General features: G+C 41.5%; 1 protein-coding gene across 8 annotated transcripts in view; it reads left to right on the top strand.

The window, feature by feature from the left end:
- The window catches only part of LOC310902572 (uncharacterized protein), an 881556-nt gene that overhangs the window by 343128 nt on the left and 523899 nt on the right, over positions 1-14529 (top strand). For 4 of the 8 annotated variants that reach the window (XM_083844327.1, XM_083844329.1, XM_083844330.1 and 1 more), the window contains exon 1: positions 10992-11134. The exons of the other annotated variants lie outside the window; for them this stretch is intronic. In XM_083844327.1, the coding sequence (XP_083700453.1) occupies positions 11052-11134 (83 nt within the window). In that variant the 5' untranslated portion in view covers positions 10992-11051. Of the gene's footprint in view, positions 1-10991; positions 11135-14529 lie in introns of those variants that run through there. 8 annotated transcript variants of the gene reach the window in all.

The raw sequence follows: 14529 nt of genomic DNA on the forward strand, positions 1-14529 counted from the left end.
CTTTGTGTCTTCAGAATACTGTAGTTACTCTAATAACATTCATCTGGACTGCTTTATAATCTGCATGTGTATACAAATTGCTTCATTTACTGCAGCAACACTGTCTGGTCCTCTCTGGGGTGAAATCCAGAAGCAGCTACTTAGTGATTCATCATTCAGCACAAATCCGTTGTGCCATGTCACCACTCAGGGTTTGTCCCTGCCAGCAAAGGCAGAAATTGCTTTAAACTCTTCTCTGAGACCATGGCAGTGGCGAGGTCAGATGCTTGCAACTAAGCAAATGTTCGTATGAACTCAGCTTGACGTACTTTATCTCTGTACACAGCATATAGTGGCATCTGGAGCATCTTTTCCACAATTTTTCAGAAGGCGTTAAGAAGCAAAGACTCATATTATAATGGAAATAGCCCCATTACAAACAGAGAAAGCTGTGGGAATAGAAAAAAAATGAAAAAAAAGGCAATATTTTATTTTAAAATTGATCTATATTTTAAAAAGAAGAATTAAGTTCTTTGTTTCAGGTAATCAAATATATAGGCTGACTTACAATGTATGCTTCTCCTGAAAACCTGAATGTTCTGCTTTGGTTGAACTTAAACTGATTTTTTTATTGTCTTTGTGATTGCCCTCAAAATATCAATTTTACCCAGCACTGATTTTATATCTGTCCATCTGCATGATTTTTTTTTAGCTGTAAGCCAAACTAAGGGCAATTCTGTTACTAGTTTTTATTTATTTTTGTCCATGTATAGCCCTTTGTGGGTATTCTGCTTTCTATATATTTCAGAGAAAGTATTATAAATCTGTCATGGACCATTTGCAGAAAACAAAGCTTCGTAAACTAAAAACTCAAAAGTAGATATATATCTAAAAGAGGTAATATCTCAGCAATAATTAATGGCCAAAGCCTGTGAGCACTATGAGGAATATGTTTTCATTTAAACAATGGATGAGAGTATCATCGTGTAAATCAGATCTCAATAAACAAGAAGCCAGTTAAAAGCCTCATAAACAATGCATGAATGAGAAAAAGATTGTTGTGGTGCAAACAATTAGCCAGAGACTTTGCTGAAAAGTACTTAATGACACAGGCATAATAATCATGGCTTCTAATGGCAGCAAAATCAGGAAGACAATACTGTCTTCTCATGCAAATAAGTCATTCTGGCATGAAAACATTTATAATTCATATTTTATTATTTTAATGCAGAATTGTTACACTAAAACTGTGTTGTGAGCCTAGCCTTGCAAGGATATTTCTCTGCTGCTACGATAGCCAACAAAATGATATTAAAAATGTCAAAAACTGTATAACAAAACACTCACATGCCAGAATTGTGGAAGGCTAAATACCTAGTGAGTACCTTTTTTCCTGACCCCCTTTTTTTTGTTTGTTGCTGGGTTTCTTATGTATCCCCTTAGTTTACATTTTATAAAATGCGTCATACTTTACCTCCAGTATGGTTCTATCGTATGCCAACAGCCTTAATATTTTCAAAAGCTAATAAATAAATAATATATAAATAAATCATATATAAATAAATAATATATAATATATTATAAATAATATAATAAATAATATAATATTTGGAAATAATAATATTTGGAAACCTAGCTGAGAGGTGTTTCATGAGCCAGAAATACCAATTCCAGCTTCCACTGGTGTTCCAGCTTGGAGTGCTGTATAGAAATTTCATGCATATCCTTCTGAAGGAAATGCTAAGCAATAATAAAATATATTCTTCCATGTATTTTTTTTTCTGGGGGAAAAATGCAGTTGCCCTGGCACCTAGAGAAATGTTCCTGAGGATGTGTGGATCAATCTTCAACCTGAGTCTTCTGCCTCCTGCGTAGAGCTAGAAGTTACAGAGATACCAACTCAGCTCAGGCTTACAGCCAAGATGCTGGAAGAGTCCTAGCACCTATGGGGCACCCTGGGGCTTCTTCAACCTGGCTGCAACTGGGAAGTGCTGGTGATCTTCCTTGACATGTAATCTGCAAGACTGGAAAAGCCCAGGGCTTCTGTGGTGGCTGGTGCAGAGTAGGGAGCTTGGACCTCTGTATTATTTAAATGGGCTCTCCACAGCTTCTAGGTTCCTTTTCCAGTATCTGGAAATCCAGAAACCATGGATCAAGCTTGGGCTTCATCCCTGGGTCAAGGTTATGGCTTGCTGTGAAACAGTGAGCAGGAAACTAGGAATAAAACCAAATTCCAGGGCTTTTGCAGGTTCCTGATTCTTGTCATTTTCATCCTGTGCTAGCAAGCAACCTGACAGAAACCCTGGCAGGTTTCTAATGGAAATTTAGTAAGTCAGGATCTATCCCCACCACTCTGTTCTGGGGAGGGAAAAAATTATCAGGGCCAGTAAGTTGCCTCAAAATGTTTTTTGCTTCAGGTGAGTGCTCTTTCTGAAGAATCTGTGTTTGTCAGAGGATTATCTGCCTTGCTCCACCTTTGGTGTGACCAAATCTCTTTTTTCAAAATGAGATCACTGACTGCTGATACACAACATCTGAAAAAGGGGTATTTTAGCCAATTTAGATTGGTCTGGTCTTACCCTCTTTTCTCCTTACAAACCTTCATCCTTTAAACACTGTCCTTATGAGTTCCTGGGCAGCTCCTTAAAAAATGAACTAGAAATGCGAATAATGAACTATCAATAAAAAAGTCTAAGACAAGAACTAAAAAATAAGGTTAGTATTTGAGAGGTGTTCATGATATGTACCAAAACGAGGGTCTAGTGATGTTGAAACCCCAGGGACAGTCCTTTTGGCATATAAAGAAAAATGTTCGGCAACGGCTCTCACTTGAAGTTTCATGTGTGCCAGAGGGTAAAGTTAATGCATCAGCCCATTACAGAATTAGACTCTACTGTCAGATCCCTAATGATGATTAAAACCATCAAGCTATGGATGTAACACCATTCCACGTGTTTGTTCCCCGCCTCTCAGCTGACAGCCAAAATGGATCTTTTTTCTTATTCTGTGAAATTTAATGAGACTAGGGAAATAGGTATTATACCGAAATTTGAAATGTAACTTCGGGTGGTAATCTGCGTGGTGTTGTTAGATCAGCTAACAAGAAAGTTCTGTCTAATTAAATAAGTGTTAGGCTTTTCAGACTTAAGCTCCTCTGAAAACTGTTTTCAATACCTGACTACTGGTGAAAAATCTCCATTATGGCTCGTCTTAATTTATCAGTATTTTTAAAGGGAACTGGCTCGCTGCTTCTCTCTTTTGTTAAAAGCCATTCCTTTTCATTTTTGGCTGGTTAAGGAGTTGCCAGGTGTGTCAGACAGGCAGCAGTCCGTACTTGTATTTTCTTACTGATTGTTCAGATGATGCAGCATGTCCTGGTCACAGGAGGTAGCAATGCCAAGCAGATGACACTTGTTATCTCTTCCTCATCTCCTGAGGTTCCCAGTGCTTTCAGTGGCACCAGGTCCTGCAGTTCCTACCCCATGGAGGTGTTCTACCTTGTTAACCAGATGTAAGAAGCTCCAACGCATGTACATTTTTAAAAATTCAATTAGTGTTTCTCTACAGAAGGATGATTAAAAATCACTGAATTCATACTAAGTTTGTATGGGAATAGCAATCTGATCTGTTAAAAAATCAGTAAATTACTGCCATTATTTCAGCCTTACTTTTAAGTAAAGCCAGGTTCCTGCTTAGACAGCTCTTGCTAGAACAGGGAGCTGGACAACTGCAGCTCTCTGTGCAGCTGGAGGATAAGGGCTGAGTGAGTCTAATGGAGTGGATAGCAGGTTTGTTGGACATGAACTTGGCATCATTTATTCCTGATTGGGTCTGTCTTTGGATTTGAATACTATGTGTTTGTTTGTTTGTTTGTTTTACCTGGTCTGGCTGGAAGGAGAATTGCTGCAAGGCAACTATTCAAATCACATTAGGGGAAAAAGTTCATCATCACATACCATCGGGATTATCTCAGTAATCGGGATTGCCATGTCCTGTTTTGATCCACAGCGACTTACTGCAGTCATGTGGGCAGAGGAGCACTGGATCACATCACTCTGTTTCTGAGTTCCTGACTCTGTGACAGTGATCATCTACCCTGGGGTCACTGCAAACAGTAAAGCAGTTAATCCTTGGCTTGGGGCATTTTTAGATAGGTAAGTTGTGTTTTCCGGAGTTGTATCTTAGTTACTTAGGTGTTTTTTTTTTTGATAAAATCTTAATTTGACAGGCTACTTCCTAGTCACAATCCAGGGACACAGCTTTCGTTGCAAGCTGGCATATACATTTTCATTGCCACCTTCCCTTTATGCAAATATTCTTCCTAATGATAATTTTTTGAAGATGGTTCACTTGTTGAAGTCAGTCACCTGGAAATCTCACAGCCAAACTTCAAATCTAGCTTCCTTCTTGTTTGTGGACTTTTGGGGCTGTACTTTCAGAGCGCTATGAAAATATTCTGAGATTAACGTCTGCCTCTCTGTGACATGGGAACCGAGCATACCAGAAAACGCACAGTGCATCTGCCATACTCCACGTGGTACAGAAAATCCAAAAATAACATTGCTATGTTTAGTATGTGCGAGTCAGAAAGTCTTACAAGGATTTGGTACACACACGTTGCTACTGTCCTCCCTGCCATCTGACTGAAATGTAGATGAGCAAGATGGGTGCAAGGAGCCAGGCTTCACTTGGAGCCTTCATGTCCTGTTTCTAAAGAAAGGCCTCACAAATGCAGATGTGCTTCTACAAAGTGTCTCCTTCATCGATGTGGTAAAGAGTCTACAGCAAATGCAGGACATCTGATGTTTGGGTGAACAGACACATGCTTACCTCATTAATAAATCACTTCGCTGCTCTTTGCAAAGTGATATGTGCTCTGTGCGACCGCTAGCAGGTCAGCATGCAGGGTGATGAGCATTAAAGAGTTTAAGCTGTCTCTCAAGATCACCTGAGGACAGTTCCAGCTTAGAAGAAAAGCAGAGGTTATGTGAATTCTTTGTGAATGTCAGAAAATCCTGGAAATAGGGGAATGTCAGAGAGATACTCTTCTGGTTTTATTAGAGGCTTTTTCCATATCTTGATTAATCTGAAGGTTGGAATGAGCATGCAAACACTGCCATGTTTCGATCAATAGACAATATTCCAAGGAGCATGTGCGTTAACTGAATCATGGAAGAGCAGCAGGGGAACGGGCCCTGGCACATCCAGGGGTAACCTCCAGCTCGGCGACCCAAACCATGTGTTTGGCAGGTCAGTGCATTGGTGATTATCCCCCTTTATTTTCATCTTCCTACATAGCTTTGGCCATTGTTAGCAATAATACAGAACTTGTTCTTTGGTGCATTCTGTGACAGCTGCATAGAGTGCCTGTTCTGGGGTGGCTCTGTTTACGAGAACCCTTTTCTGGCACAGAGGTGCCTGCAGTGCAGGCAGTCGGCTCCCTCCAAGATCATTGCGCCCTGATCCAGTGGGCAAAATTGTTGCCCACAGATCCAGCCCTTTCCTGGCTGGGGGGTCTCCAGCTGCAGAGGTGCTGCTTCAGGCCACCCTGGCAGAGCTTGGACACTAGGCATGTTAAAGAAAAGGCACAAACTCTCACTTCAGCTCTGTCATCGAAGGCCAGCTGCAAGCATAATTCCAGTTGCATTAACCTCAGACCCGATCCAACCCTTCTCTTTCCAAGGTGGATTGAGCTAGCGAACTGCTCCCTTTCTGCCCCTCGACGCTTCTAGTGGTTGTTTGATCCTTTTGAATTCTCATATCTTTAATTCAGTCCTTCCAAAGCTTGTTACAAGTAGCTAGCAATCCTGGCAAAGACCTTTTAAATAAATGAGTTAGAAAATCATTTACCATGCTCCCAGCAATGTTGAATTAGTGTTTGAATAGAGCAAATTTGATCCAAGGCTTTATTTCTCATCAATAATCTCTCATGTGACATTGTCTGCTCAGGATTGGTTTAATCATTGCAATTTCAATAACACTTGCGTTCGGCAAGTGGGGCTCCTGTTCCTTTTAGGGAAGATTTCGGAGCCTTGAGTTGTATTTATAAATTGTCTTTTTTTAATAGTAACTTGGTGCTCTTGTTAATTCTAAGCCCTGAGGAATGGTGGTTTGGCTGCAAGATCAGCTCTGCTGATAGATGAAACGGTTTGTTGACACAACAAAATAAATGAGCCTTTAAATAAAAATGCATTGAATTTTGCTTACCTAAAGAACTAGGTAGCATAAAATAAAGCATGAGAATCATTCAGAAGAGCCTTTTCCATTAAGTGCTCTTCAGACTTCTCCCAAACTACATATAGCTATTTTTCCCCTTATACTTACTGTCCATATTTCTGCAATGGAAGAAATACACGAATGCTGTGCCTTTGATTAAATCTTTATGGCAGTGTGTCTGTCTTTTCTGGAGCCAGGGGATCCAAGAAAGAAGGCGGGTTGCATGTCCATGTTGTTAAGTTTTGTGAAATGCTCCCATGTTGTAGGAGTGTTGCAAGCCAGGGAAAGTGTGGAAACCACAGAGGCAAAAAACTGTCAGCTAATTCACCCTGATGCATCCCTTGCTATGAGCGTTACCAGATCTACAGCATTTTGGGGAGAATTTCATAGAACCTTAGAACCGTGGAGTATCCTGAATTGGAAGGGACCCACAGGGATCATCAAGTCTGACTCCTGGCTCCACACAGGACCTCCCAAAAATCAAACCATGTGTCTGAGAGTGCTGTTGGATAGCTTCTTCACCTCCAGCAGAGTTGGTGCCTTCAAGCAATGCCAGGAATAAATTGAGTGTTAATGTAGGGAAGTAAAGAGTATGCAACCTTAAAGGAAGCTTGAATAAAAAGACAGCATAGATCTTGGTAAACCAAGGTGATGATGAAGCTCTAGACAGAAATGAAGGCAGCTCCTTGGGTCCTTTCTTCCACTGCATAACTTGGAGGAACCATGTTGGTGAATACAAGGCCAGCAGGATAGACAGAAGCTTTGTCTTGAAGTCCTGTTGCAAAACACTCTTCCAAGTCCTGCAGACCATCTGCTGTGCTACAGCAAAAGCCACATTTGGACGTTTGTGCCCTACAATAAAGATGAAGGGAATCACCAGTGTCGTGGGCTGCTGCACGAGCAGGGAACATGGGAGGCAAAATCCCGGTGTGATTCCCAGGAGATAAAATCCTTCTTGTTGTGTCTGCTAGTTTTTACTTCCACACCCCAGAAAACCAATTTACGTTTGGGAGCATGGAGAAGGTGACCTAACCAAAAATTTGGGGAATTTGCCTCCACTGTGGAGCAGAAGCACATATTGCAAGGCCATGAGAGGGAAAATGAACCAGCCCCAGCCACCCCCAGCAGGCAGGTTATGCAGTGGGATGATAGGAAGCTGGGGGCAGACATGGAGGGGAAATGAAGGGGATGTCACAAGGCTACGTTTGGCTAAGGAATTTTTTTCCTGCTGAGAGGGAAATAAATTTGGCTTTGATCAGCACGGCTTCCTGCTGTTCTGTCCCTCTTCTGCTCCCTTCCTCATTGCCAGTTTGTGCCAGCTCTGTGTTGTCTTTTTGTGACACCATGACAACGACTGGCTGTCAGAAATACTCTGTTTCTGAAATAGATTCCTCTTTCTGAAAGGGGCAAAATTATGCAGGGAGCAGATTTGCTCGAACCAAGTAAGCTGTCAGGGAACGACTAAGCAGAAGCTAGCGAGAACTGGCAGCAAGGGCAAACATCTCCTGAGCGTCAGCAAAATAAGAGTGTTTCTGTCGTTTCTGCCTTACTTTGGCATCTTGATTATCTAATTCCCTGTGTTCTCCTTTAGCCCAGGCCTTCCAGCCCACTGTTTCATGAGAATCACACGTAGAGCCAAGAGACTTCCAAAGTATTAGATGAAGGTGTGCCCTTTGGTTGTCGCACACTGGTGGGGTTTGTCAGTTCATCTGGGAACAGGGAAATATTGAAGTTACTGACCAGTGTAGTATGAATTGTGTGTTTGAAACCAAGCGTTCGCAAATTATCTGTGCTGGACTTACTAAAGGCTGAAGAAATAAATGATTTTCAGGTAATGTAGGTATTGGAGAACTTCCCAATCTTTTTACAAACAATTTGGTAACAACAACAACAACAAAACTCAAGGCAAAATTCTCTTACCAATTATCCACACGGCTCTAGTATAACAATGCCCCCATGGAAAAAGCCTGGCTAATGAATTTATCACGTGAGGCTTTTTTCTTGATACGTCTTTTAATGGGTTTGCTCTGCAAGTTCTTGCACTCAAGGGCTGATGAAAAGCGATATGCCGGGCACTGAAATTTATAAAGCAATTCGCATGTGGAAGGATTAACAGATTTTCATTGAGTTAACGTTTAATTATCTGAGATCTTTGGTTCTTTATTTCTTGTAACTGAATTGATTTGCCATTCTGCTAATTAATTAGACAAAAGAATAAAAGTCTTCAAGCACACTGTTGCTCAAATTAGCTTTAGCTGTGGGACTAGCGCATGGTTCATGCCCCCATGAACACACCGCCTGCGCTTTGCTGCTGCAGAGACCAGTCTGGCCCCAAAAGCTGAGCATCCTCTGGCTTGAGGAACAAGGGGAAAATTGCCTTTTCGGGCTTTGTGAGCTTGTAAATACCTGATAGAAGCTGGACTCCTTTAGCACAATGACCTTAAATATGCCAGCATTGAGAAACATCCTAGCAGTCATTACACTCGACTTTAAAGGAACTTATTTTGGGATTGCCATGGCTGCCAGCCCAAGCCGGGATGTGAAGGTTGCCAAGGTTACGAGGAGGCCGTCAGTGATGTGCAGTGACATTCAGACAGAAGGAAGCAACAAATTGAGTAAAGAAAACAATTTTTGAAATTGGACTTTCAAATATATTTGGATGATTATTTGCTCACCTTTCTTCCCTGACATATAGCGGCTCCACATCAGCAATTTAGTAAATTATTTCCCAAGGACAGAGCGGACTGCATGTGCGTTTCTTCCCCTCCCCCCCCCCCCCCCCCACGCCCCCTATAATGTTTAAGGGGGATATTTACTGGGTAAAACATGATAGATTGCAGGTGAAGCATTACTATATTTTAATCTATTCTAGAGGAGACATACCTTGTCTGAGGATTCTTTTACCTTCCTCTCCTTGAGTCATGAGGATAAAGATGGGGAACCTGTCCCCACCTCCTCTCTCCACTACACCCAGCCCCAGTATGTTCCTCCTTTCCCTCCCAAACCCTGCTGGAAGGAGCCCCGTGGGGTGGTGGGCAGTGATGGCCCTGTCTATGCCTCACTCCATGCCCATTTGGGGTGCGGACCAGCCTGGCAGAGTTAAGTGAATTCACTATTTTTGCTCTTTCTGGAAAGGAGGGAGAGCTGAGCTTGCTTGGTGAGAAAAAAAGGGACTGTTCTGTGCAGCTGTGAGAAGTCTAAAGGGATGGCAGCACTACTTTGTGTCTAGCAAAAAGGTGACACTGCTACCCCCCAATCCTTGTAAACCACTGAATTCCAAATGTCAAAAGAGGAGGCAGACGCTTGCAGTCAGTTCTTAGGTAGCCCACACAGTGTGCCTAACCCTGCTCACAAATGCTAATGGCAAGATTTTTGTTCTGTATGTTCATAGTAGCAAAAGGAAATATCAGAGATAACATGATATTATCAGAGGTAACATGGCGATGGTGGAAGGCAGTGCGGAAATGTCTACCAGCAAGTCTTTCCTGTAAACAATGTCTTAGGGTTTGGGGGAACTGGCTATAAACCTCTAATTTTGAGCTTCATTTAATCTTCTGTCAGTAAAGCTTATAATAAAGAAAACTTGCTTTATATTTTTTTCTTTGAAAATCTGAATGCTATGATAAAGAATAGGATGCTTCTCATTTTTCTTACTGTTTGTGGTTTAATGTACATAACATGTAAGCACAGCTACAAATCGGTAAATAAGTAAAACTGGTAGGAATACTATAACTGTAGTCAGGCTCCATACCCACCGTTTCGAGAAATAGTGACAAATATTAAAGTATGATCTGTTAAACATGGGAATGTATAGCAGTGTTTAAGAAAAGAAAATTGTAAAGCATAAAAGGAGAATCCCAGTGAATCAAATAACTTTTCTGAATGATTGTACACGAAGAGAATACGTTGCTGCTGTATTGAGAGATTTCCTTAAAATTATCTTTAAAAGCTCTGCTCCAACTCAAAACTGGGTATATTTCAGGTCTCTGAATAAAGCTCACCACTTCCATTCTGGGTTATTCTCCTAGATACATAATTTATTAGGATACTTTACATTTTAAAAGAGACCTCAGAATAAGCTTCTTATTGCCCTTCAAGTATTGCCAGCGCTACCCATCAGGAAACCCTGACCTTAAAATCGTGAATGTAAAGTAATATCTTTTTTTTTTTTTTTGTGGATTTATTTTCTATGAGCTTGTCCAGGTGTGTTTTTCCCCCTCGGCAGTTCATGCGGGTTAGCTGCCTTGTGTTCATGATTCCTTATCCGTGTCCCTCCCAGCGAGAGAAGGAAACAACAGAATTAAATGGATTTTGGTGTGGTCCTCCTGAACTGGAGCTGAAAGCTGACCTGTGATGGGCAATCCAGCCCTTTAAATAAAGCCAGGGGAAAACATTTCTGGTCTGGAGTCAGGCCTGAATTAGAAGTTACGGGTCATTAGTCTCTTTTTTAAACCATGCCTAGGGTTGGGTAGGGATCAGCAATGAGCAGATGGCAAGGTACTAGACTGAAGGAGACATTTGACTTTTTGCTTGCATTGCAAGTGCAAGGTTATGATGCGGCGTTCCCATTCCTGCTGAAATGTTGTTGGCAGTCTCAGGGAACAAGTAGCCCAGGGAGCTGTGCTCAGGGGGACAGCCAGGTGGGCAGGCAGAGTCACTTCTGGGAATGGCTTTCACCTGGTCTCATTTTGGCCAGGTGCTGCCTGTTTTCTCCTGCATGCCCTTTTTTGCTGCAGCAGGAGGTTAGCAGAGAGTAATTTTGAAGAAAGGTATTGTGGAGGTAGAAGTATTTTTTTTTTCACTTTGAAACATTATGAAATTTTATATTTACCTTTACAAGATCTATATCAGAAGAGATGGAGCTATCTGGGAAGATTTTTGTTTGTGTGATGTGTTTGTTGTGGTGCAATGCTGTGGGAGACTTTGTGCATGGCTGCAGGTAAGCAAGCTGTGGTTTGAGTCTTTCCTCCAAGTGCTCCGTGCTCAGGGGAACAGTTTTCATCTCACTTTCTCTACCAGTTTCACACAGCTGTCATTTCTTTAACTTCAGTGGGTTTTCTTGTGACTTATCCTAGTATCAAATCAGATTTAGTCTCATAGGTTTTGCAAAACTGAGACGAAAGTAATGAAAAAAAAATTAGCAGTACTGAAGTTTTTTCATTTCCAGCTTAGAAAATGCACCTTTAAACCTTTTATTTTGCATTTTTTAGTAGTGCTCTGGCTCTTCTGGTTCTGCAGAGAAAAATAAAGTGAAGAATTACACAGCAATGAAAAATAACAAGGCAAAAAATACAGTTCTCATATTCCTTTTGGGAACTTTAGAGGGATGCCACTTCAGTGGTCCATGACATGTGTCTGTCTGTGTACTGGCCTTGGCTGCGCTATTTCCAAAGGCTTCCAAACCTGAAGTGCTTTGGGACCTATCAGAGGTTATAGAAATTTAAAACATTATTATTAGTAAGTTGGTGACAAGTTGCTTTCACAATGATATCTTACGTACTGAAAGCATTTTCAGGCTTGCATGTGGTTTTTGAGATGGAAGGTTTTACAACGGCAGTGGTTGGCAAAATGAGTCCGAGTTCACGTGCTATGATAGCATCAGATTTTCACTTTTATGAATAATTCTGACAACAGAAGTAACATCTTGAACCGTAACTGAAATATGCATGTACTTTTAGGCATGCATTAGCTCTACAAAAGGCTTTTCTGTCTTGCCCTAGTTGTGCTGTCAGATATTAAATGCCTTTAGGGTGTTTTAGATTGTGCTAGAAGCATGGTTAGTGCTGAAGTAATTCAGGGACCATTCATAGCAACTCTGTTGAGGTTACAAATAAAGAGAGAGTTTTTTTCAGACATGTTTCAGCACACAAGTTGTCTGTGCTGAAGAGAAGTGAGCTGTGTTCTTTTTGTTCCCTCTGATATTAGCCATGATAGAGAAAAATAAACATCAATGGATGTTTAGCCCAATTTAAGTAATTTGATGGCTTACGAAAACTAGTTATTGCCACAGTATCTATTCACCTAGAGCAACAGCATGTCCTGGGGATCTGGTCTGTGTCTGGTGGGAGTAGGTGCCGTGGTTGGAAGGTTTACTTGTTTGTCTCTTCTACTGTTGGGATTGGCAACCAGAAAAGCTGCCAACTTTTAGGAAGTTAGAGGAAATGCTACGGGAAACTCATTTAGCAAACGGGAAGCTCTGACGTATTTTAGGCGTGATTGCTCAGCAGTAACATGATGCAACCACCAGTTGCTTTAGAATATAGGCACGGGAGCTCAAGTCTGCCTGCAAATGTAGTGTTGGCACACCAAACAACAGATTTCCTACCAGGGAAACATTTCATTGCTATTGGGACCCCCGAAGGTGGCAGTTGGTAATGTTGTGGCATATTATTCATACCATTATAGTGTCAATATTAAGGATAATAGCCGTTATTAGGCTTGAGACCCTAATAAGAGTCTATTGAAGCATGCAAATACTGCCTCCAAGGGTTTCCCATCAAAGTCAGCAAGCAGTAGGCAAGAGGAGGAGCCAAGACAGCCAAGCTCTCAGCTGCAGGGTCTCTGATGTGGGGAAAAGATGTGGGATAGGTAGGGTAGGAGAAAGCAGAGCACTGCGGGATTTCGAAGAGGATACCGAAATAGCGAGGTGACAGGTAAGCTAAGCTGGTGGTCGCGAGGCCAGAGGAGCTTTGCTGCTGTAGGAGGTCTGGTGTGAAATGAGCACTGTACACAGAGCTTTACTGCCATTACACTGCTGCCGTAGGACCCCCCAGACCTCTGAGTCGTGTGACATAAATTACACCACTCAAAAGGCCTCTCTGTTTGCTAGGGCCTGCTACTTACACCTCTCAGTTGAGTTGTAATCCAGACTGACAAAATCCCACTCGCCAAAAATGATGGTTTCTTCTCCCTGTCTGCCAGACAGGCCCAAAATGGCAGAAGTTCACCCTGTTTTTAAGCAGACAGGTCTCTGGGAGCTAACACTTAAAATGCTTGGTTTGAAGAGCAAAATTAAAATTAACCTCTGGGGTTAATACTTAAAGTGGAAAAAATAAAATTCTATTCTGTAACAACAGGAAGACTTGATAGAGTGCAAACTCTTCTTGAGGTAAGCATCTTCTGTGACAGTCTAAATTATGCACTGTGGATGATGATTATCTTGCATTGCACATACAGATCATTCAACCATGAGATTGGAATCATGTTAGTAATAATTAAAAGTATGTACCTGCTTTTGTGCTTGAATATACAGTTCTGCCCTGTGATTAAACTGTGTAGTATTAGGACATGAATTCTGACTCATTCCAGCAATCATTTAGAAGTGGAATCTGGCCTCTAAAGGTGCATACCCAGTTACTCATTACCTTGTGTAATGAACCAAGCCCATAACCTTCTTGCTGGGGTATGAAAATAATAAAGTGTGATTGAAGGTTCTTATTTGTGCTATGGCTCATATTCTAAGAATGAGTGAAGACTGGGGAAGCAGTGTGAGAGTCAACTTTCTACATTTCTTCCTCTTTGAAATGTCAAGAAAGGAACTTTTCTTCCTATTGTGAGAAATTTCCTGGGTGGGAATAACTCATTTCCAATTCAGCCCCAGAGAGATTGTGGAGTCTCCATCCTTTGAGGTGCTTAAAACGTGAACCAAGTCCTGAAACACCCGATTCAGATTTAAAGCAGGAGATTGGGCTAGGTGGCCTCCAGATGTCCCTTCTAACCTGTTTTCTGTGATTTTGTTTTTTTGTGACTTCAAAACAACTTTGAGAAAATAAAAGCCCACCACAATGAAAGTCAGAGATCCGTGAAATGAAAACAACAGCAGTAAAACAAGTTGTGCCATTCATTACTTTTCAGCATTCCCGAATTTTACAGGACACAAGAAACCTACGGAATAAGAAATTCTATAATAAATTCTGCAGGCTGATGTGGCAAAATCTGAAAGGCTTAGGTTGGGCACCATCTTTCCCCATCATATCTACCCATTATCTTTAATGGTCTTTGATTGAAAATGTTTGACTTATTTCTAAATACTGTAGTATTGTATGGTTCCAAGAAAAAAATTCACAGTGGATCTTAGAAAGGAGATGCAGAAAAGGGAGTATGGCCCAAGAATTTTCTACGTATCACAAGACCTAGCTGATCTCATACAACTGGTCTGTGATGTGAGGGAGTTACTGCATCATTCGCTACCAGAAAACTCAGAAATGGGCTCCCACTCCCATTGCCCTCCTTGCTTTATTTCCCTTGGCAGGGAAGGGATGAGATGGGCAGCTGGTGTGCAAATTCTTACCATCTACAGTAGCACGATCTAAGGGAAGCTGAGCCAGAGGGCAA

Source organism: Anser anser (assembly GCF_964211835.1).
Source record: "Anser anser genome assembly, chromosome: 7".
NCBI classification, from domain to species: Eukaryota; Metazoa; Chordata; class Aves; order Anseriformes; family Anatidae; genus Anser; species Anser anser.